The sequence below is a fragment of the Brassica napus genome, chromosome C5 (assembly GCF_020379485.1).
Source record: "Brassica napus cultivar Da-Ae chromosome C5, Da-Ae, whole genome shotgun sequence".
NCBI lineage: Eukaryota > Viridiplantae > Streptophyta > Magnoliopsida > Brassicales > Brassicaceae > Brassica > Brassica napus.
Window position 1 is genome coordinate 41,545,333 of NC_063448.1, and position 24,291 is coordinate 41,569,623.

At 33.4% G+C, this 24,291-nt stretch overlaps 5 protein-coding genes across 7 annotated transcripts; 1 reads left to right on the forward strand and 4 right to left on the reverse strand.

The window, feature by feature from the left end:
* Window positions 1-1,069: 1,069 nt before the first annotated feature.
* BNAC05G31360D lies at window positions 1,070-3,046 on the forward strand. Its single transcript, XM_013841910.3, has 5 exons — window positions 1,070-1,300; window positions 1,570-1,884; window positions 2,011-2,215; window positions 2,296-2,524; window positions 2,657-3,046. The coding sequence occupies exons 1-5, from the start codon at window positions 1,202-1,204 to the stop codon at window positions 2,880-2,882; spliced, it is 1,074 nt and encodes a 357-aa protein (XP_013697364.1). The 5' UTR covers window positions 1,070-1,201; the 3' UTR covers window positions 2,883-3,046.
* Window positions 3,021-5,165, reverse strand: LOC106401401 (nuclear transcription factor Y subunit A-9). 2 transcript variants are annotated; one of them, XM_013841912.3, is made up of 6 exons: window positions 4,975-5,165; window positions 4,402-4,687; window positions 4,221-4,303; window positions 4,064-4,129; window positions 3,612-3,776; window positions 3,021-3,512 (listed from the first exon to the last, which is right to left on the reverse strand). In XM_013841912.3, the coding sequence occupies exons 1-6, from the start codon at window positions 4,975-4,977 to the stop codon at window positions 3,207-3,209; spliced, it is 909 nt and encodes a 302-aa protein (XP_013697366.1). In that variant the 5' UTR covers window positions 4,978-5,165; the 3' UTR covers window positions 3,021-3,206. The 2 variants fall into 2 exon arrangements, with proteins under 2 accessions (XP_013697366.1, XP_013697365.1); XM_013841911.3 differs by having other exon boundaries at window positions 4,218-4,303.
* A 2,179-nt stretch (window positions 5,166-7,344) lies between these two features.
* LOC106399553 (cyclin-dependent protein kinase inhibitor SMR13-like) lies at window positions 7,345-8,020 on the reverse strand. The gene has a single exon (XM_013840026.3). It carries the CDS (start codon window positions 7,907-7,909, stop codon window positions 7,487-7,489), a length of 423 nt encoding a protein of 140 aa, XP_013695480.1. The 5' UTR covers window positions 7,910-8,020; the 3' UTR covers window positions 7,345-7,486.
* Window positions 8,021-16,741: 8,721 nt separating this feature from the next.
* Window positions 16,742-18,298, reverse strand: LOC106397035 (heterogeneous nuclear ribonucleoprotein F). 2 transcript variants are annotated; one of them, XM_013837573.3, is made up of 2 exons: window positions 18,153-18,298; window positions 16,742-18,010 (listed from the first exon to the last, which is right to left on the reverse strand). In XM_013837573.3, exons 1-2 carry the CDS (start codon window positions 18,164-18,166, stop codon window positions 17,212-17,214), a joined length of 813 nt encoding a protein of 270 aa, XP_013693027.1. In that variant the 5' UTR covers window positions 18,167-18,298; the 3' UTR covers window positions 16,742-17,211. The 2 variants fall into 2 exon arrangements, with proteins under 2 accessions (XP_013693027.1, XP_013693028.1); XM_013837574.3 differs by having other exon boundaries at window positions 16,742-18,024; window positions 18,153-18,283.
* Window positions 18,299-22,132: 3,834 nt separating this feature from the next.
* LOC106398875 lies at window positions 22,133-23,265 on the reverse strand. Its single transcript, XM_013839377.2, has 2 exons — window positions 22,311-23,265; window positions 22,133-22,224 (listed from the first exon to the last, which is right to left on the reverse strand). Exons 1-2 carry the CDS (start codon window positions 23,263-23,265, stop codon window positions 22,133-22,135), a joined length of 1,047 nt encoding a protein of 348 aa, XP_013694831.2.
* Between the last annotated feature and the right edge of the window lie 1,026 nt (window positions 23,266-24,291).

The window sequence follows — 24,291 nt, forward strand, 5'->3', positions numbered from 1 at the left end:
ATTAAACTGTACAATATAAATCATAGTACGATTTTTACATGTTCAAAAACATGTAACGATAGGATTTAAGAAAATTACAAACCCTAAATCCAAATCGAAACCATAAACTAAAATATAACCTTAAACCCAAATATAATGGAACATGATACATATCATAGTACATATTGGTGAAATTATAAAATGTCTATTATTACATTTAATGGTGATCTCAACCGTACTCCTCACCTTTTAAATACTAAACCTTAATCACTAAACCCTAAATCCAAATATAAACCCTAAACCCAAATATCAAAATCTAAAAAATACATAATATTATGTAATATTAAATTAAATTATGAAAATTAAATTGTACAATATAGATCATAGTACGATTTTTACATGTTCAAAAACATGTAACGATAGAATTTAAAAAAATTATAAACTATATTTATAAAAAGAGAACATTCTTCATTAATCGTCAAATAGAACGGAATATGATAATATAGTATAGTATCATCAAAATAGATTAAGACCGATAACTAACCGAGGAGATCCATATTGAGGCCATTGGAGGATGAAAGGAGCAACGATAAAGAAGATCAAAAGTGATGATACTGAAATCTGATGATAGACGGTAAAGAGAAACACAAAATTATGGTTAAAGTGGATTGATCAGAAATGAGGTGATCTTGTTTCCAATAATGTAACATTGGCGATGAAATGAAAAAAAAAACAGAAAAAAAAGAAGAAATGTAACCGATAATAAAAAGAAAGAGAAAAGATAGAATTGCCATTATTATAGAATATACATAGAATATCGGTCTGACTTATTTTTGGTTAGTTTGTGAATTATAAAAAAATTTAAACGTTTTAGGGTGCAATTTCCCTAAAAATAACATCTCAAAAATCATTTATCAAAAATATAAAACTAAAATATCTGTAAAATATAGACTTTAGTCTTTAGAATTAAAAATTCAGTATTCAAAGTTTAATATTAAAAATAAGTAATTATGTATATGAAATTTATTACTATTTGCTAAAGATAATATAACCAATGGGATTTGGTAATAAATCCAAGCAGATTAACCGGAGATAGAAGAACTGTGCTAATCCAACCTGAGGTCCGACGGTTTAAAAGAAAACCGGGAATCTTCCGGTTATAACCCAAAAAAAAACATTGGATCTGTAAGAAAAACAAAACTCTCCGTCTCGAACAGGAGAGATGAAGAAGCACGCCGGAGCCGAGAAGAAGAGGGTTAAACGATCACCAGGATCTGCATCCTCCACCGCTAGAGATTCCGCTTCCGATCCTCCACCTAGGGTTTGCTTCTCTCTTCTCTCATTATACGCTGATCTCTTTCAGACAAAACATTGTGTTTAGGTTACCTTTCCCTTTTGTTTGGATCCGTCTTCAATCTCTGATGGAGAATAAATCTGTGATGATAATAAAACAAAATTTGATTACTGTTTTCTAAATTGTATGTAAATGTGCAGATATGTAATGTGTGGAATGTTACATTGTTGAAAGTTTGAGTCTTTGGCCATTGTAACGTGAATTGATTCCTTTTTTTTTTTTTTGTGGTTTAATAGAAGCAAGGTGTGAAGAAGGATGTGTTTCAGGTGTTTGCTGAGAAAGTTAGAGACAACAAGGGGTTGGAATCGAGATGGGCTGTTATGGAGGAAGCACGAGTCGAATACTTCAGAGGCAAAGACTTCGTGAGCTTCTTGAAGAATCACCCCGAGTGTAAAGAGATTCTTGAAGAAGATAAAGACCTTGACGCTGAAGATATCGCCAATGTGTTGTTGGGGAAGAACCTTCTTGTCCGTTGTGATCGTGTCACTAAAACTCTTCGCCCCGGGAAGAAGAAGCTGTCTACTTGGCCTGCTCATCTTGAGATTTTCCGTGTAAGTTTGGTTGGTCTTGTTTCATATGCTAAGCTGTTCTTTACTTGAGTGAGATGTGTATTCAATAGCTCTAGGGTTTCATGCTTTGATTTTGTTTTTTTTTTTTATGATCTTTGTAATGCGCAGGAAGATCAAGGTTTCTCTGAAACTGATGCATTTTTTGCATGGACGTTTGAGAAAAGGCATCCACTGTGGCAAACGCTTTTGTCCTTCTTCTGGCCTGTATTGACTCTCGCTATTTGTTTGTTTCCTGTGTACCCACACCGTTGCAAACTCATTGTTCTCTACTCATGTGCTGGCATTCTTTTGATGATTCTCTCCTTGCTTTTCGGTAAGCTCTACATATATTAACCTGCTTAAAGTAGGTTTATATTGGCTTATGTTTTTTCTTGATTACCGTGGATGTTGCAGTGAGAGCAGTTGCTTTCGGTGCGATGTGGATTCTTCTTGGAAAGCGTGTCTGGTTCTTCCCCAACATTCTTGCGGAGGAAGCCACATTGAAGGAACTGTTCCGTTTCTGGCCAAAGAAAGACGAGGAAGAACCTCCCAAGTGGACATCTCGACTTTTCTACACAGTAGTGGCTGTTGTTGTTGTCATGCTGCTCAGGCGCCATGCCCCTGATGAAGCTGCTCGGGCCAGGTACGGAACTTAAACCAAGACAACGTCATTTGATTGCTATGAGTTCTCTGTTTGACTGAACCTTTTACGGGTTCTTGGTCTCTCATTTGTTTGCAGCAGAGGCTGACTTGTGATAACTTTGTGTGAATACAGGTACCAAAGAAGGATGTCCAACATCATTGATGATGTTCTTGAATGGTCACCAAAGCTAGCACTCTCTGGTTTGATGGAGAATCAGCCACCTGTGAACATCACAGATGCGGCTAAAAACTCCTCAGATGCAGAAGCAGGTCCCGACCATACTGAAGATGCTGAACTGGACGAAACTCAAGACGAGGAGGAAGCTGAAGACTTGGCCAACTCCGATATAAAAACATAAAAAAGAAATAGATAAACATAAGTCACTGTAACAATAAGTCAGCCTATGTGACCAAGACTAAGTTTAGTACTTGTAAGAAAGTCTTGAAAGATTTTGTGGGTATTCAATTACTCTTTTTTCAGTTTGCACACTTTGGAATTTAATTTTAAAAACATAGTTTTGGATTCAAAAATGTACTAAAGAGAGTTGACAAAAGAAAGCAGTAACATTTGACATATCCCAAAAGAAGAAAAACACAGAAGTATTTGTACAGAGGACTCTTCAATGGCTGCTACCAAATAAGCCAACAAAGAGAAAGCCAAGAATGAGTTGCCAGTGGAGATGTCATTTGATGGCTAGACGAGCTTGAGAAGTATGGTTTGAGGAAATGCTGTTCCATTGTTGCCCTGAACAGTCTGCTTCTTCCCTTCTCTTAGAAGCTGAGCTTTGCATCTCTTCAGACTGTTTTCTACACTCATCATTCCAGGCTTCAGGTTGGTCAGAGTGAGATGACGTCGGGGACTGAGTAGCATTGTTCTTTTCTCCAGGTTTTGGCTGTGAAGCTTCGGTGTTTGTTTTCTTTGCAAACCGTCCTCCAGTGCCCCTAGGCCTCCTCATAGCATGCTGATGCCGAGATTCATGGAGATAAGGCTGTGTAGCATGATGCAGTGAGCAGTGTGGTGAGTTCACATTTAGATCAGAGCTCTTGAGAAACTAGTAATAATATCATTGATGGTAAATGCAATTCACCTTTCTGGATTTGATTAGCTTCATTTCAAGCTCAGCCTTGGCGCGTGCCTGCCTTCGCCTAAGTATCGCCTGGTACTGTTTAGCATTCACATAAACTGGTTCCTGTGCAACCTCAGGAGGCAGTGGCATTCTTGAATGAGGCATCCCACCATATGGAACATAAGCCTGATAAGGGAAACTGATAGCTTATCACGAAAGTCGCATGGAAAGCATAAATCAAAATTAACCAACTAACTGCATCTTCTTGTTTACTTGTAACAAAAATCATTACACACCATGAACACTGTTAAACCTGCTAAACTTTAGCACCTACGATTAATAGAATATTTTAACCAGTAATCTCATGTCTCACAATCCAATAGAGACATACCATCCAAAATAGTCGTAACGTAGAAAAAATAGTAGTTGGGGATTAAGGAAAGATTTATATATACGACGGTAAAAAGTTATACCATGGGATAGGCTCCCATCATTCCAGCATAATAAGGATCCTGGTACGGATTTGAGGATGCCCATCCCTGCATGTTCCATAACCAAAAAACTTGAACGGTAAGCAACCACAGCTAAAAATAAAAGCAGAATAGAAAATTTAATCAGGAGGTTTACAACTGTGTGGCTAACAAGTTGAGGGTGAGGAGGTCCTGTGACGCCAACATGCACAAGTTCTTGACTTTTTTCACTGTAATCTCCAGCTGCATATCGAAAACACAGTAACAAAACTTGGTGAAAAAAAAACAACTGTAAGCAAATCCACAAAGCGTAAAGCACCAGAGAGAACAAGTCAGTGCACCTGATTCTTGGGGAGAGGTTGTGACTTGTGGTGATTCCTTGTTACCATTATCATCTCTATTAGATGGTGACTTGGACCCATTGGTTGATTCCCAATTGTTTTGGTTCTCCAACGCTATCGACTTATCTCCAGCTTCCTCCACTAAAGAACTTGCATTGCAGGCAGCAGCAGCACGTTGCCAAGGGTTTAAACTATTTATGGAGGAAGATGATGTATGATGATGAACCACCTCTGAAACGATCTGATTCCCACCGTCAGGTTTCTTCGAATGCATGTCTTCACTTTCCTACTCAAAATCTGATTGTTAGTGATGAAATTTCAACTACACAGACCAAAAGTCGATACGAATTTCACAAATTACAACTCTCACAAACTCTAAAAACGATTCAGTAACAAGTAAGCAGGCAAAAACCCAGAACACAATCAATGATTGAATCCACCAAATCTAATGAAATTTCAAAACTTTGAAGGGAAGAAGAGAAGAGACAGAGCAAAACCCTAAGAACAACAAAAGGGTCTAAGCAGCTCATGCAATCAACAAGGAATTGATAATAATTGAAAATTTCAACATACCATTCAATCAAAGAGCGAACACACCGTCTCGGAAGAGTCTGACGAGTGATTGAAGGAGACGAAGAGGAACGATCTGAGGAGGAGGAAGAAGAAGAAAAAATATAATTTTTGTGGAATTGAGTTGAATTAAAGTATTTTATTTTTGTTTTGATCGTCGTAGGAATTTACAACATAAGTTTTGTTCCGTTTTGAATCTTGGTTCCACGTGTTCGCCACGTGAACGGCGGCAACATTAATTCTTTTGACTTATTTTTGTGGATAGATGTTAAATATGATAATTCGATTGCGAGAAGTTTTATGGGCCTATAACGGGCTTCAAAGTCCTAAACTATAAGGACCATTATCTTAATGTTTTTGTATGCGTGGGAAGTTTCACGACAAGAGTGGATTCATGTTTCAATCTACCTTTACTGAGATAGAAATAGAAATAGAAATCAAAGAATGATAACTGAAATAGTTTATTAAAATTTTGTTTGTGCAAGAAAAATAGAAGAATTTGAAATTAAAGATATATAAAGGGATCTGTAATATGATTATGTTCAACTCTATTATTGATTTCGGTTGCAATTGATGTGCCAAATTTTTTTTGATAAATATAATTTATTTATGACAAATAAAACAAACTGAAACAGAAATCTATATTATGTAATTAAGATAGTTTTTTACTAATTTAATTAAAATAGTTCGATTTTTTGTCAAAAAGAGATTAAAATAGAAACGAATGAGTAGAAAGAATAAGCGAAAATTTTAATTTAACTAAAGATAAAGAGGAATAATTATTTTATCATAAAATGGCTATTTAGTTTAGTTAAACATAAATCGCAGTTTTGTAAAATTTTGTAACTGATACAACTTTATAGAATAGCAAAATCTTTATATTATTGTACGGGTTATCAATTAAATTCACAATCATCATGTTCAGTGTTCTTTATTCTTTCTGTCGAATATTTATCCTTGTTATTTCTTGATTCAAGTAAATCAATTAGTTTTTTTTTTCAAACTAACTAAAATATGGGCTTCTTGGTTTTTTATATTCTATTTTACTCGATGGAGTTTTGTTTAAAATCTGTGTGCTTTCTTACATTTTTATTAATATTTTTGCGTACTTTGACTCGGCTTGTTTGGATTTGTATTCGACAATATCACCTTAATTCGTCAAGAATGCATTATCTTTTATGTGGAGAAAAAGAAGAAAGAAAAGTCTTATTTTCTGTATCATTGATGATCGAATAAAACTTTTTGTGAGAAAATATGAAAGAAAAAAGAAAGAGAAAAATTTAGTTTAAAAAAAAAAAAAAAAAAAAAATGATGAGAAAAGCCGCACGAGTCGGGTTCATTGGATTCCCTTGGCAGATGTTATCCTCTGCCTCGACACTGCGGCCATCCCCACTAACTCTTCACATATTTCTCGTCTCTTTGCTTTTACTAAATTTTTAAACATATCTATATTTCTAATTAGTGGAAGATAACAAAAAGAAAAAGGTGAACGTAATTAGGGATGAAAGTGGGTACAAACCTATATTGAACTTTAAAATACAACACAAAGATAACTTTCTTTTTCATACATAAAGGTAAGTTGAAAAAAATAAGCTTCTCTAAACAAACTAATAGAATTGATTTCAATATTGATATCATCATTCATTTTCTTCTTAATAGTATGAATCATAAATTTAAAATAATCCGGCTGATTAAGTTGGTGTTACATAGTTTAAGAAAATAAAATAAAGTGGTTATGCTTGAACGTTTCATGGTCGTTGTCTTATTTATACGTGGGATTAATGTGATTTTGAAAAAGTTCTTAAATCTCTCAAAATCTATTTTCTTTAACTTTATTTTTATTAAGATCTGTGTGCATGCATATAGAAAAGTTATGTGGAATTGTTTGAGAATCACAAACTCAACGGTGTAAATTTGTAACTAGTTATGGTTTGTTCTTAATGTTGCTGGGACCTTAACTCTGCATGTGTAATGTTTCCATCAATCAAATGAACATGGAAAAGTGAACAAAAACTCAAGCAATATGAACAAACTAGCAACGAAGAACGATACGTTAGGTGAACAAATCTCTCAATCCATGCCCAATGTACAAAAACCGACAAAGCTAATAGGTCCAGAAATTAAAGTCAGTAGCAACCTAACACATAGCACTTGAGAAAAAAGGAAGCAAGAAAAACATAAAAAACATAAAAAAAATAAAAAGGTCATGAATTAATATAGTTTAAACCGTAGTTGATTTTCTCATAAAATAATACCCGACCACAAAACTCAAACCGACTTCATTCAAATCTCTCCCAAAAAAAACAAGCGCCAAAGGAACAATTTGTTAAAAACAAACCAAAATAATAAGGAAAAAAGAAAAACATCACTAGATATCATTATAATATACTCTTCGTTATTGTATTAACAAATCAAAGAGATGAAATCTTGATCATCTTCTCATACTACTTTCTATATCGATCGATCCTAGCACCAATAACAAAAAAAAAGACTACAAATATTAATTCAAATCTGTTTATTGATGGTTTGCTTTGACGAAGAAGAGCTCTATCTCTGGAGGAGCAAAGAAAACGATCTGTCTCCGACGTAACGTGCAGTTCGGTGGGACTCTTTGCTTCTTCGGCGCTGGTGGACACGTCAGCATCTCCGGTATCCGAGACTTTTGAGATTTTGGGGTACAACAACCGTCGCCGACACCACCTTTACCCGGTGACGACGTCAGCACCTTCGGAGAAGGAGAGTGAACAGAGTAGCTTGTGTCTTTAGGTGAAAACGTCGTCGTTGTGGAAGAACACGGGGAGACAATAGTAGATGAAGAAGTATGGTCGAGAATAGTGGGTGTGTCGGTGTTCTTGTGTTGTGGAAGCTTTTTCTTGAAATGGGTTCTTTTGAGTTTCTTCTCAGCTCGGTTTGGTTTTCTTGCTTTTCTTGATGCCATTTTAGACCTAATCAAAAGAGAGTTTTCCCAAGAAAAGAAAAGAAGAAGTGCTTTTTCCTTTGCAATGTTAGGTGAGTGAAAGAGAGAAAGAATAAGAAGAGAGACGTTGTTTATTAGCTTAGTTAGTATATATAGTATATGACACCAGTCAACACGTTAGTGGGAGGGTCACTTACGTTTCTACATTTTGACTACCTAACGTTTTTACTATAGGAGGATCCAAAGTAGGCCCGGGCATGGATTGAATATCCGGATTTTTAAAGATATTTATTATTTGTTTGGTATATCACGGATACAAATAATTTTAAAATTTTGATACAAATTTGTTTTGTAAAATATTTTTTTGCATGATATATATGATAAAAAATTAAAAGAAGTTGTGAATCTACATATTTTGTAAATTTTTTTAACTTAATTAACAATTATAATAACAGAAAACTTAAGAAAAAAATTATAATTGTCATAAATGTGTTCTCTTCCTTTTGTGTAATATTTTTATATAAGTAATAATGTGAATATAATTTATCAAATCTTATGTTAGAATAATAATTATATAATTGTATACATTAAAAGCTTTAAATATAATCAAGATATACATGTATTTATATATTGTCGGATCAGATCAGATATTCGCTTTCTAAAATTTTAATATTTGTGATCTGCTTCGATTTTAACGGATATTGATTTTTACTATTTGCTTTGTTTCGAAAATTTACGGATATCCGGAATTTTCGGATCGAATCGAAACGAATAACAAATCAAATCAAATTTAACGGATAAAATGTCAAGCCCTAATCCAAAGAAAAAGTAAAGTGATCATAGTGGGATTTGAGATTTATAACTAAATAAATATTTTAAAATTAATTTTAATAATTTAGCAGCTATGCTATGTATTTACAATATTAAAAAAAAAAAAAAAACTAATGCGAATGTTTCATTCGTATCTGACTGATCCTTAAACAGGTTATAAGGTTTTTTCTTCTTCTTTCGTTTCGTTAAAGATCAATTGCATGTATGTAATGCAAGTCTGACAGACAAAATTGGTTGTATATTCTTACTTTCCATTTTTAAAGACTGAATGCAATAAGACATTGAAAATGCATATCAGTTTTTTTTAAAAGACATTGAAAATGCACAGAAAGATAGTGGTAAGTTTTGCTGATATTGATTCTACTACTACAACTTCTGTTGCGTTCTCACCGACCAAAAGAAGGGAAGAAAGAGGAAAAATGAAAATGAAAATGAAAAATTAGCTTACCACCTCTTTTCACAAATGGTAGATAGCTTTGCTTTCCCCACCACTTGTGCTCAAAATGGGTAGTTTAAATTTTTTACGAAGAACAATATTTTCCTTTTGAACTTTATTTTTCTTTACAGAAATATGTTTCTTATTTAACTTCATCCTATTACTAATATATTCACCAGAAAGAGCTTAAGAATCCCATAACCCATATGAAACATTAAACAAAGATATATATCATTTGATAAAAAGAAATTCATTTTCGAACACTCTCTCTCTACTTTTTCTCTCTCGACACAAAAAAAAAAGAAATCGTCTCCTCCCCCGGCGCGGTGGCCTCGGCGCCGTCGCCGGTGGCTCTCTCTTAACCCTTCCTCTTTCCTTCTTTGCTTTCTCCTCGCATCTACGTCCTGCAGTTGATATGTCGAAGCCCTAGGGAGCTCTGCCGGACACTGGCTCTCTGGATCTGGAGCTCGGTGACAGATCTAGTCAATGGCGGCCTTCCCCGGTGTCAAGATGAGGCAGCAAGGCGTTTGGCAAGGGGAGAGTCGGATTTTCGGTGATGAGTGAGCGTTTTTCCAGATCTGTTTTGCTTCATCGATTGCTTCCGCGAATTGGTGGCGCGTGGGCTTTGGAAGAGTCTCACCCGATACGGATCTGTCCTTTCGTCGGTGTGGAGAGGCGGTTGTCTCCGTAAGTTTGCCGCCTTGGTGTCTCGGCTTTGGACCGGGTCTCAACCCCTTTCAAGAAGTGCCTCGGAGGTCCCCGACTTCTAGACGTGCAGCGGTGGTCTCTTCTCTGGCGGTGTCAGATGCAGGTTTCCTCGACGGCGCGTGAAGACATTCGGCTCTCTTGACGCGTGGAGTTGTCTATGCTCAGGCGTCGGAGATCCGGTGGTGTTCCTCGGTCTTTGTCTCCTCCAGCCTTCGGTTTAAGCAGCAGAGAGCCCTTCTCGGAACTGTGCACCTTCTGTTTTGGGTATTTCGAGCCGATTCTTCATTGTATCTGCAACTCCGTCCTGTCACTGGTTGTTGCTTCAGCCTAGCCTTTTGATTCATCCTCTAGTTTTTAGAGGTGATGCGTGTGAAATGGTTGGACCTTCAGGTGGTCTCTGAAGGTTCATTTCCCTCTCCGTGACGGCGCGTTTGGTCTCCGGCTATCCCAGTGCCTTGTGGGTCTTCGATCTTCTCAGCAAGCTGGAGTCCATCAATGGCTTGCAGGTGCTCGTCTCAGCGTGTTTTTAGACAGCCACATCTCAGCCCGTTTTACGGTTTCTTTTGGCCGAAGCGTCTCTGTTTCGGTTCTAGGAAATCTTCAGGTTATCTCTCCACTCCCCCTATCTATAGATCAAGATCAAGTCTCGGGTTAGTGTGTCGAATACGACCTCTCCGTATCACCGTACTGGTCAGGTTCTGGCAAGAGAGACGGACTTGTTGAGGATGGTGGTTCCCCTTAACTAGTTGGTCTGTTTCGATTCCCATTTCTTGATAGTCGGTAAGAGAAAGAGAGTGTCGTGTGGATCGAGCAGCTTTATGTCGGCGCTGGTTTGAGAGAAAGTATCTTTGCATTGGTCGTCTAAATTTCGATTTGGTCGGCGTCGTTGGCCGCGTACTTCTGGTGATGACGGGAACCGGTAACGGATCCCCGAACCTTAGGTTTTTTCCCTCCCGATGTTTTTATGCTTTTCTCTCCTTGTGTAATAGTGATAAGCCTAATCTATTTGTGAGATTCACTGTTTATTCGACGATTAGCCGGAGGTCTTGTTCCAGGTTGATATTTCAATCTAATATATATAATTTAAAAAATATATATATACCATATTTCCCTAATCCAAACTAAGATATATAATAAAAAATTTAGCAAAAAAAAAACTGAGATATATAATTCAAATATGAAAGACTATACTTTTGGTGAGAATATAGAAGTTGACAAATAAAAAACCGAGGTGCGATTTCTTAATTAAGGTTATGATATTGGAAATGTTGTAAAATCGTTATTGGTTAAAAGAGAATTCTCTTGAGCCAGAGGCCCAGAGCCACTATGAAAATGGTTGGGAAATTGAAAAAAGGAAAAAGCTAGAAACAGAGAAGAAAAGAAAAACAGGAATATCATTGTAAGCTTCTACAAACATGATGTCATTTATTCAGGTTTACAGTGCTGCTGTAGTATTTAACTGTTCACATGGTAAGAGCATTGTCAATGTATTATTCCATGTTTATTTTGAAATGGTGTATTTTGGGTTTTATTCCGATGTATTATTTTCTATTTTTTACTTAAAATAATATCCAAAATAATTTCATTTTTATTCAATTAATAATTGTTAGTAAAACTTTTTACTTATAAAAATTATCAATTAACCCCAACTATAGTATATTTATAACACTTTCAGAAAATATAATTTATTTAAATTAAAAAATTATTATTAAAAGTACAATAATCATAAATATATATATATAAGATAGTATATCGGAATATTATTTTTCCAAATGGTCAACTAATGCATTCATAATGAATAATGATTTTTTTTATCTTTGATTTTCTTAATCGAACAAGAAAATTTTAAAACGGTCATTTTCATCGTGTGGGCAATACTTTACCGATTTTGGCAGTTCTAGAAATGATTTATTGGATTGTTAGATCATTTATTTATGTTTATTTATTTTATATTTTTATGTTTAGTTTTGATATTTTTATTAGTTTATGCTTCTTTATGTAAAATTATTAAATTTCTTAGGAAAATCATATTTCTTTTCATGTTATTGTATTATTTTTTAATATTTAAGTATGAAATAAAAATCAATATTTAAAAGACCAATATATAAATAAAAAAATTAATTCCAAAATAGAGTAAATGGTGAGATTGCTCCATAAATAGAGTAAATTTAGTCATTACTCTATTTTGGAGTTGGAAATAGAGTAGAGTTAGAATATATTTCATTCAAAACAATATTCGAAATAGAAAATAGAATATGGTTGGAGATATCTTAAATGTGATATTTGGAAGTACTAAAATATTTCAATTAAAAATACATTAATATTGTTTGAATGCCCACAGGATCCGACAGCGACAAACGTGAAAGTTGACCTTTTTCCCATGTTAACCCATTAATTTATTGTTTTGATTTTTTGAGAAGATGAGGTTACTATTAACTAGTACGTTTTTTTCTGCCGTCAAAATAGTGTGCAGAGTGTGATAATAAATGGCCAGTTAATAATTGATCAGATAACATTTTCCTAAGATGATATTCATTGTAGAGGAATACATCTATATATTCACATACAAGAGGATCTTAAGAAGTTTGTTTGAACAAAAACGGTATTGATCTTTCTTTACTGTCGTACGTTACTCTGTTTGATAAAGTAGAGATTCCTGCTACACTGAATGAAAGCACGTTTATTGCAGGTCTTTTAGGCTGGGGTTCTTATCGTAATATAAGATACGGTCTCTTAGCTTTTAACTAAAAAAATTAAAAGACTGTATCTTATATTACGATAAAAACTCTAACCTAAGAAACCTGTAATATACATGCTCCGAAAGGAAAATATAGAAAAGTGAAAGAAAGGAAGATATAATGAATTAGAAAAGGATTACCAGAAAAATAGAGAAAATAGTAATAAGATAATGTTGACACAAACTTTGATGTAGCTAGTAAGGAAGACGATCACGTGGACTGACATGCAAATTTAATCTATATAGTAGTATATAATAAGTATATTAGCTACAAATATGCATGGATTTTTGTACACCACAACTAACTCTTTCGGATTTTAGTATAGTATGGTTGTACCAGTATATATTAGTCTATTAGAAACAACAACAACAATGTCAATTCTAAAAACAAATGTTAAAATCAAAAGTGAACAAACCTTTCCAAATGGTGTTTCAAAAAAAAAAAAAAAAAGAACAAACCTTTCCAAACCAAACAAGTACATAAAATATGCGAGACTGGCTCTTGTCATGGGATCCTAAAACATAGGATTCACTATGCTAATCGGCAATTGAGATTCTCATTCATCTTAGATGTTCACACATCAAAGATAAACGAAGCATTAATTTATATATTATTAAAACAAGAATCTAATCTATTAATTTAGAATCTTCTTTTTTTATCTACCACTAAAAATTGTCATTTAAGTTTTGGACATTTTCCAAAATCTAATAATAATCTTTATCATTTAAAATAGTACGATCATGTTTGGTTCCTTTAATATGTCAATATCACTTAATTTAAACCAACTTCCAAATAAATAGTAATTTGGGTATCTACAATCTACAAATATAATAAGAATACACTATTTATATTTTTATATCAGTGAATACACGATTTATATTTTTATATCAGTTTAACAATACAAGTATCAACCTTTGTATTGCATTCATATTACAGTCATTATATACACCCTACATCACTTGAACTAAACCAACTTTATAAGTTGCTTCTCCTTAGTTACCACGTTCTGCAGCACATGCTACACAAACTCAATTCATATTTGTCAAACGTTCATCATTCCAAAAAAATTGTCACAATGTTTATATTTACATGAGTTTTGTGTAATACACCATTCCATGCAGTTATCAATTGATGAATGGTTTAATAAACAAATTCATGTATGTTTCACTTCGTTTCACAAATCTTGCAACCTCCATACATCAAAATCATTTATCTTTAACATAAAATATATATACGTCCAATCTATCAATTTACGATCCTATTTTTATCTACCATTAACAAGTCATAGTAGGACCACTTACAAAATTAGTTAATATGACATATTTGATTATTTACATTAATAATAAACCAACTATAAATTTGATTTTTTTTAAATTATAACAAAATCTGTTGAAAAAGAATCTAACAAAATCATATTAAAAATCTAAATATTTTTATAAATTAACATATTAATTAATTTCGTAATTAGTAATATAATATTATTATAAATCAATATTAACTAAATTTTATTATAAAAAAGAAAATAAAAATTATATACAATTTTTTTTATAAATTCTATAATTCTATTATGTATTATATAAAAAATAGAAGGGCTATATGAATTAAATATGAAAATTTTATTAAATAGGTAAATTAACAACAAAAAAAATTGATTCATTTAAATAAATTATCTGTCATCATTAAAATGGGTTAAAATTCGTAGACTATATGATATTTTTATACAAAAATAAATTATTAGCATAGGTTAACTTTTATATCTACAACTTGATATTATATTTTTATTTATTTTAAAACTCTCAACAATGTATTGTTTAAAATATTTATATACAAAATATAAAAGTAATAATAACCTTTAGTTCATATACTATTTAAAACATATGTTACCAGAAAACTATTAAATTTTATTAATTCATTTAAAATATTAATGACAAATAAAATTTTAATTTTAATTTTTATTTTAATTATAAAAAAATCAGTTGAGAAAAAATTAGAAAATATTACCAAAATTCAAATATTTTTATATAAAATAATTTATTAATGTAGTAGCAAAAACAACTTCAAAATTCATGTAATCTTCCAAACTCAAAATAGTAGTGTAATTTTTCAAAGTTTTCTTGAAAAAATATAAAATTTTGAAAATAAATGTTGAAACTCAAAATGATAATATTTCAAATTTTACAAAATATAAAATCATATATAATAAAGAATAAATTTTTGAAATCCACCACAAAAAAAACAAACTATATATGTTGTAAGAACTAAAACAATCTAATATTTTGAAATCTTAATTAAAAAATAAAAAGAAAACTTAATATTATAACATCCAAAAGATATCCAATATCAATAAAATGTACTAAAATAATATGATAGATTCTACTATATATAAAAGTTACTAAAATAATATGACTATATAATTTAAACCAAACAATGTTTTTACTTATAAATCCCGTAAAACACTAACATAATATATGTTAAAGTATATTTTTTAAACACAACATGTAAATATAAATTATCTTAAACATATTCTTTTCTTTAATATAAATAAATAAATTTTAAAAATGTATTACCGCAAAATTTATAAATTAAAAAAACATATTTTGAAGGAGGTTATCTATTTGATTATTTCATATCGTTATTTTATCGTATTTAATTCAAAAATATATTAGTAAGTAATAAAAATTAATAACAAATTAAAATGTATTACACAAATCACTATATTTAATGATGTCGAATAAGAAATATAAACAATAATATTAAAGAGTTATACAATATAGAATACTAAAATGGAAATTATATATTTAAAACATTTGTAATAATATCAAATACATTTATAAAATAAAAAATATATGCGCGGACGTGCGAGTTAAAATCTAGTATTGTTTGAAATAAACTTGTTACCCTATGTAATTTTTACTGTTTTAAACTATTCATAAAACTCTCATTAAAAATAAATTAGCCATTACTTATACGTTAGATTATTTAAATAAATACACTATCACATATGAGATTATTCTACCACCTAGATGATATTTTTTAATTTTAAATATTTCATATTAACTATAAAAAAACTTATAACTTTTAAGAAATTATTATTGCTTATATACTAATTAAATTTATAATTATAACTAGAAATATTATAAGTAAATATTAATTCAGTGTAAATTTTAAAATAAAAATATTGTTTTTATAATATTATCTCCCACCATCACAACGGGTTAAATTATTAAACTATACAAAAACTAAAATTATTAAATTATCTTACTTAAATTTTGTATCTACAACTACATATTATTTAAAAAGCATTAAAATTTTGCTAAAAATAATATTTCTGTACTTTTGTAACGCGTTATTTTATTTTGTTAGCACATGCTTGTTCACAATGTTTTTACAGAAAAAAATATCAAATTTACACCTGCATTTCTTTAATTCAAATAAAAAGAAAACGAAATAACGCCATGTTTCTTTTCAAGAGACCATATTCACCATCAAATTATTTCAAATAAATATGTTATTCTTTTTAATCCACGGCGCCATCCGATTTCCACATGTTAGCCAAGCTCATTATCGTTACCTTCAAAGCAATATGGTTTCAGCCATGAAAACATAAAGGTTCTTCTTTTCGAAGATGAATGTGATAAAACGGCACCTGTGCAATTATAAAAGATAGGTTTTAAATCTCTGCTGTCTTTGTTTTTTGTTAAAAGATATAGGTAAATGTTTGTTTCAAAAAAAGAAAAAAGATATACGTAAATGTTCATATTTTTATATTTAAATATAGGGTCTTAAAGTTCTGACCCCTTTGTATTTGTTATTGTACATTCAGAGTTCAGACAATTCACTTTTAAGTAATTGTCAGGCTTGGTTCAGATGTATGTGCAAGAAAACAGAGAATGACAAAAGACAATGGTGTAATTTTCAACCGGATAAACCCAAAAGTTTCTTCTTCTGCTCGCACAGTGGACATTTTCAATTCGAATAAATTATATGCTCGCAATTATTATGATCCAGCCGTACATTTGTTTTTGATATTTCTGCCATGGGTTTTATAACAACTGTACTGAAACTGTTATGTCCAATGGTTTTGGCCCTACCGATACAATGTCTGAGATACTGTCAAGAAACTATCAAAGACAAGAGAGATGCTCAATACTGTTTATCGTTTTACTCACCGAACCAAAAGATCAATGAGGACAAATAACTTTTCTCAGTCTTTTTTACATCAACACCACAAAAAGATCCAAAACCATTGATCTCTTCAAGGTCTCTGTCGTTTTAACCACTAGTCTCACAGAAGAGAGCATCAATCAAGATCATTACTATTCCCACAACTTTCAGCAAAAGCCTAATAATGTTACAATCCAACAAGGCTTGAATCAAAAGCCACAATAGGGAGCAACGGGAGTGAATCAAAAGAGGATTCGGGACCTATTTGATTCGAAACTTACGACAGTGATGCAGAACACAGCAGAATCTAAAGAAAGGGTAAAACTAGTAGTGTACTCTGACCAGACGGTACATCAAAACCGAAACCAGTAAATCACTAATGCGTCGAAGTTGTGATCTTCTGACAACCATTAATGAAAAGAAAGTACCATGACAAGCGTGGTGGATCACCTTCCCCTTGATAGTGCATCCTCTAACTCTTCAACCGAAGAAGGAAACAGTTCTATGTACCGGCTCCCGAGCATCTTCCTGTCCTTGACCATCGCAGCTCTGGATTCTTCAGCGCTCCCAAACTCTACAAACGCGTCTCCAGTGGGTCTCCCTTCACCGTTGACGGTAACATGAATAGAGTCTTCAGACAGATCAAAATCTTTGAAGAAGTCAAGTATGTCTTCCTTCCCCGCCGAGAAAGGTAATCCTCTCAATCTCAAGATACCCGTATGGTCAGCATTCCCTTGGCCATCATCACTCGATCTAGCCCTCTGCACGTTTCTACGAGGCGAATGTCCACCTCTTCCACCGTCGCCACCACCAGCAGTAACCGTACAATGGACACGAGACTCCGCAACCTCATTAGCAATAGCCTTATAGTACTCCTGCTTAGTACTCCTGAAAACCTCCACATATCTCCTCCCCATGTTCTGCCTGTTCTTATGTAACGCGAAATCGACCTGGAGAGGAACGCCAAGAACACAAAAGGCTTCACCAGTGACCTTATTGTTCTTGTGGACAAACAAGACATCAACCACATCTAAGCCACGGAAGAACTCCACAACGTCCAGCTCAGCGCAGTCAAAGGGCAGACCACGGAGTCGAACCACAGGGAAAACAGGAAGAGGAGGAACGAATCCGTAGGGGTTAAACATAAAGGCGGAACCGGGATGAGGTCCGTAGAATGTTACTGGAGGAGGAGCTTGTTCAATCATTCTCTGTCTCTTAGGTCCCATTTCACTCCCATCTCCATATCTACACATTCACCACTAACAAAATTTGAAACTCTTATCTATGGATTTTGGAGTTCGAATAACGATAAAACCCTAATTGCAGAAGCTAATGGAATCAGATCACTGAGGAATAACTAATCGGAGATGATGATACTGGGGCTTACCCTCTGTAGATCATTGTCGTCGGAGGGCAGTATCTCCGGTGTCGCCTTTTTTGTACGATCAAATCGATTGCAACTTTCGAAAGAGCTTTTCTGCTTTTCGAATTTGGAATCGCAGTTCAATGGAAGAACCGTATAAATTAAAATGTTTTTGGGATAAATTAAACTAAACTGGGCCCTTGGTATTGGGCCCGAGTGGTTAAGGTGTTCTCCGTTAAGCGAATGGGCTCTTCTGCCTGCGAGAGTTTGAATTTCTCTGACGTCGATAGTCTTTGATTTTTTTTCCCCAAACCAAAAGATTTACAAGTATTTTATTTTAGTACTTATACACACCTATGTCGATAGACTCAGAAAATGATGTGAAAACAGTGTCTAGCCATGATATAAATCACAGAGAATGATATATATATGCACCTCAGAGGGCTTGAGTAATATGTAGTTTGCAATTATGCATGGGCATGTATTCAATCAGGTTCAGTTCAGATTGAATTGAATTTCGATTCTTCGGGAGTATGGAATTTAGACTCATTTGGATATTCTCAAAGATCGGTTCAGATTTTATTTTAGTTTTCTAGGGGTGGTTCGAATATATTAATTAACACTACAATTTCAGTTGAATCCGTTTAAATTTGAGTTTGGTTTTAATTCGGATTCAGTGATCAAAATAATTTGTGACTTGCAAATATATATTTTAGTTCATAAACTTGAAAAGTTTTAATAATCTGTACAAACAAGGATTTGGTGGCATAATTAAAAAATAACTATTAAGAAGAGATAAACATAAAGAATTTAAACTCACAACTCTATAAATGTAGTGTCATTTAAAATTCAACGATAAATAATATTGTTGAAATTTATTCATAATGAAACTTGAAATGCATATATCACAACGTAAAAATCTCAGTATTTGACCAAATATCAAAAATACATTAAAAATTAATTATTCATGTTACATGCCTATTGGATATTTGAATAATTTATATAGTTATTCAAGATTGTGCTTGGTATGAATTTTTTTTCTTTTTGGGTTTCTTCCGATATGTTTTTGAGTTCGAGATTGAGTAACACCCAAAACTTATGATAACGTAAAACAAAATCCATTCGAATACTATGTTAGATTCAGTTTAGATCTGGCAGATCAGTCCAAATTTTCGAGTCTAGTTTTTTTTTTGTCCACCCCTAGTTGTAATAAATTAAAAGATGAATTAAGATTGGCAAAAGCTTAGTAATCGTTTTTTTATATTTAAATGTACCTTTACAAAAAAGAAAAACTAATTAAGTTGTATGATTTTCTTATTTTCTTTGATTGTCACCAAATTTAAATTTTTTCTTTGTAAAATGATACAATTCAATTTTATTCAAAATTGCTTATGGAATTTCATAAAACTTAACATCTCTCGTATATTAAAGGAGAAGCATTGTAATAAATGCTTCACACTAGACTGAACACATGTCACGTGTAAAAGCATTGTAATAAATGCGTTCACCCTAAAATGGACACATGTCACATATAGAGAGTTTAGCTGATAAACTCTACATAAATATGTTCACACTATGAATTTACGTTTTTTTAATATAAAACTCACATGCATGGTTTTTTTACATTATTTTTACTGTTTACGAATAGAGCTGGACAAATTATTCATAAATTTTGATTCAATTCGTTATCCGTTTTGATTCGAACCGAAAAATCCGGATATCCGTTACTCTACGAAGAAAATCAAATACTAAAATGCAATATCCGTAAAAAAAAATAAATCACAAATATCAATATTTATAGGAACGGATATCCAATTTGATCCGTTATATGTATATATATACATATATTTAAAGAATTATATATAAGTTATATATTATAGTTTATATAAATTTTATAATATTTTTGTTTTTAAATAATTTTATTTTAAGAATTTTATTTTTCATGTATTATTTTGAAAAAAATGTCATTTAATATTAATTAACAGTATCTTTATATATTTATCAACCATCTTTATATACTTTTACATACATATACATGTGCACATTGACGTGAGCACCTTATAACTAAGCATTTACCATAACGGAAATATCTAATTTTTTAGAAGTTAAAATATTCTTTTTCTTAATGCTTCTTTCACTATCGATCAAATTGTAGTAAAATGATTTGTCTTAATAATTTTTTTTTTTTTAACTATTATACGTTTAGAAACTAAAATATGAAACCATTGGTTCGACATCACGACTATCTAAGATTCATGATATGAAAACAAACAAATAATAGTAATTTTTGATTATCACAGGAAAAAAACAAAAACATCGAATATTTTAACCGAACAAATCAAATAAATATTGATTTAAAATGATAGTTATATTTTAGGAGATTAAAAACTAAAAAAAACAACCTAAAACCGAATCGTTATCCAGATTAAACAAATTAATGTCTCTTTATTAAAAAAAATAATGAAACTAATAATCACATTCTGTGCAAGGCGCGGGTTATTACCTAGTGGTATAATTAAAAATAAAACATAGTATATAATTAAGAGGCACCCCAGTAGATTTTTGAGTTGAAAACTCATAAAACATTATCATGGCCAATCCCAAAGCAACTAGTTTAGAAGAACATACAGACATGCACTTTACAAGATAACATAAAATAATAGCATTAGAAAAGAAATTGACATGCGGTGCATATATTGATAAAAATGTCTGAGAAGAGACAACAAAGGATACATAAAAGACAAGAGAGGTTGAAACTTGAAAGAACGCACTTATGCAATTGCAAAAAGGTCCAAATACAAAAATATGCACACTCGTGCTTGCTCGGGAACATCCCCTTCTTCGTTTATAATCTAGTACTACTAACTAGTAACATCAAATTAACATGTCCTCTTAATTAATATACTTTTGGCACTAATCTTTCCGAGTTCACACATTGTGACCACTGCAGTTTCTGTTCAAAGTTCAAACCCACTAATGTTGACCCTCGTCGATCTTATAATGTAATTAATCAATATGAGAAAAGAACAAAAGTTTCGAGAAAACAATTTAACTCTTATAAAAGTAATGTATTGGTAAGAGAACAATGTTCTCTTAAAAGTATACCAATCTTCTGTACCAAAATCCACCGTCAAACTGTATAGGACATAAACTACTCGATACTGAAATGGTAAAATGCGAAGATAATGAAAATCGATCATATATTTGTGAATGGGAACCTATGTGCGGGGCGGAAGTGGTATGATGTGACTAAAATATTATAGATGTTAAAATTGAAAGTTTAGAGACATATGAACCTACACAAGTCTTTCAAAAACACTTTCTTGTATAATAGAAATTTTTTAAACAATCCTCCTAGATCTGTTTAATCCGGTTTATGCTCAGTCACACACGACTAGTGACAGACCAATTTCTAATCTCTAAATTACAGAAACCCAAGCTAAAAACCTTTCACTCGATTTCTGTAGCCGACAAGAACAAACCTCTTGCTCTAGCTTTTTACTCCCTTAACTCTCAACCTAAAATACTTCTAAGTTCCCTCGTTAAGTACACGTGAAAGACAATATTCTACTTCCAAAAATATCGCCAACAGAAGATCTTCTTTGCTTCGCGCTAAAGAAATATCTCCTACTTCCATAAGTTTGTGACACGTCATCACGCCGTAACAAACTTAACGTACTGTGTTACACACTCATCACCATGTGTAACACACTCTTGGCTCAGAACAAACAAATTCACAATTCTTGAGCTTACATTCTCTCCCTTTTTATCTGAATGTGACAACCTACTCAACCTGTTGCAACAAAGCTCAACACACAAGACAATCTTCCATATCAAGCATAAGGATTAGTCTACCATCATACCACAAGATACGAGAAAGCGGAAACACCACACACTTAAGAAATTAAGAGTTTCAAACGGAAGCAAAAACAATAGTACGAAGCAGGCTACAATATCTAGGTTCAGTACATAGTGCATAGAGTAAGAAACAATAGATTCACTCATTAGAAACTCTCACTCTCTTCACTATCCAGTTCCACTTCATCTTCCTCCTCATCCTGTGGGGTTTGACGAGGATACTGTGGATATTCTCCCCCTGAGTAGATGCACATTAAGATAAAAACATAAGGTCAGAAACTCATAGAATTCAAGAAAAAGGCTCAACAAGTACTACACCCTTACTCCTCAAGCGAATCCGAATGCTTTTAAGATCAGCTATGGTTCGCTCAATGTCAGCCAGAAGATCCACGAACCTTGAGTCAGCCCCTTGCCCTCTGCCTGCCTTTTTGTCTTTGACAACCAGCTTCGGATACCCGGTATACTCCTCATCATCTTCAAATGACAGCACTGTACGTTGATAGTCAATAACTTGCTGAATCAATGTAGGGAAAATGATCCTCCGAGACCTGTCAGTGTTGATGTTAGCTGCAAAGCTGATGATTTGATCGTAGACCATCTGACCAAAGTCAAAGCTTCTGTGATGATGAATCATGTAGAAAAACTTGAGTTGTTCCTGGTTCATTGACGTGTAGTTGGTGGTGGGAATCCAATTTGAGCACACTAGCTTGTAAAGGACTTTATTCGTGGTGGTCAGATACTTGGAGCTCATGGCTTCCCAACGCTGCACACGATTATCCGTCAGAAACGAGCACACTCGATCAATGTCTGCGGCCAAGTAGTCATGATCTTCTTCAAATCCTGGAACCAGATACAGAGCATTAATCAGGCTAGGCGAGAAATCAACCATAGACCCACGAAGAAACACAGCAACACCATTTCCTCTATCCTCAGCAGCACCCAAATTGGCAATAAACTCTTTCACCACATTAGGGTGAAAAAAATCACTATCAATCAGAGTGTAGATCAAACCCGACCTAACTACCACCTGTTTCACATCAAACAAGTTCTCATCATTCACATCTAACCTCTGTTGAATCACAAACTCACGTGGAGCCAATTTTTCATACCTCTCAGCCAAATTGCTCGTGACGAAGCGACTCGAGAACGGAGTGATGTTGGAACGAAGCATCTCGGGGTTCTCTTGATTTCGTGCTTGGAAGATAGCACGGCTTGTTTGATAACGCGGCTCTTTGGGTTGAAAGGCTTCAACCTCGTCGTCGGTAGATGAGGAAGACATATATGCAGCAGGCGGAGAAGACGGCGGCGGAGTGATCTCTCGCCGTTGTTTCCGGATTCATTTGCAGGAAGGTCCGGAAGGACCAGCGGCAGAGGGAGCCGGAGTAGATCTTCCTCTCTCAGACAATCGGGAGCTTCTTCGAGTGAGTTGCATGTTTCGATTTGGGAGTGAGATGTGTCGGAAAATGTTTTTGAGAGTGACACAACCGATGACCTAATTTCACTAAATTTAAAACATTAGCCCCAAATCAAGTAACTCGACTCAAATAAAATAATCGAAAATAATACACTGTGTGTGATGCAATAGAACTTATGTGTAACTCATGCATGTAACCAGGAGCATAGACTTCACTTACATTCGTATGAGAGTACAGAAGTCATGAGAATTGTGATGATAGCCAGCCTTATACACATAGACACCGATGGGTATGATGCCTGCATCTCGGGGGTATGGTCACTGAAGAACGATTTCACCACACATCTAGCTACCAAAACAGTTTTTATTGAAATCAATGAGTCAATCCAAGTCTGTAGCTATTTCTCAGCCGAGTAGCTGTCACAAACGAGATTCTGCTGTGTTCATTCAGTCAACCCAACTCTGTTTTCGCACTCAGCTGTATGGTCTGGAAACACACGTTAGGCTTCTTGTGTGTCTGTCTCTCCAACTCACAGACATTCACGTTTTATCAACAGGCAATTAATACACAATTCTAATTCTAGGAAAGAGATTGAATCCAGAGACAAAGTGGGGTAACACCCTGCTCCGAAACATGTATCCCAAGAGATTGGTAACATACCTGCCCAGTCAAGACAGTGATCGAAATCAGAGACAAAGTGGGGTAACACCCAGCTCCAAAACGAGTATCTATCATTCCGGGCCTTCCTTTATATATATATATATATTTTTTTTTTTTTTTTGAGTCACATACCTCTTTCATGAAGTTACACATGAGCCTTACCTTTGACACTTTTGCGTGACCCACTTTTCCTCTTATGTAACACTCATCCCCTTATGTGTTTCCTCATT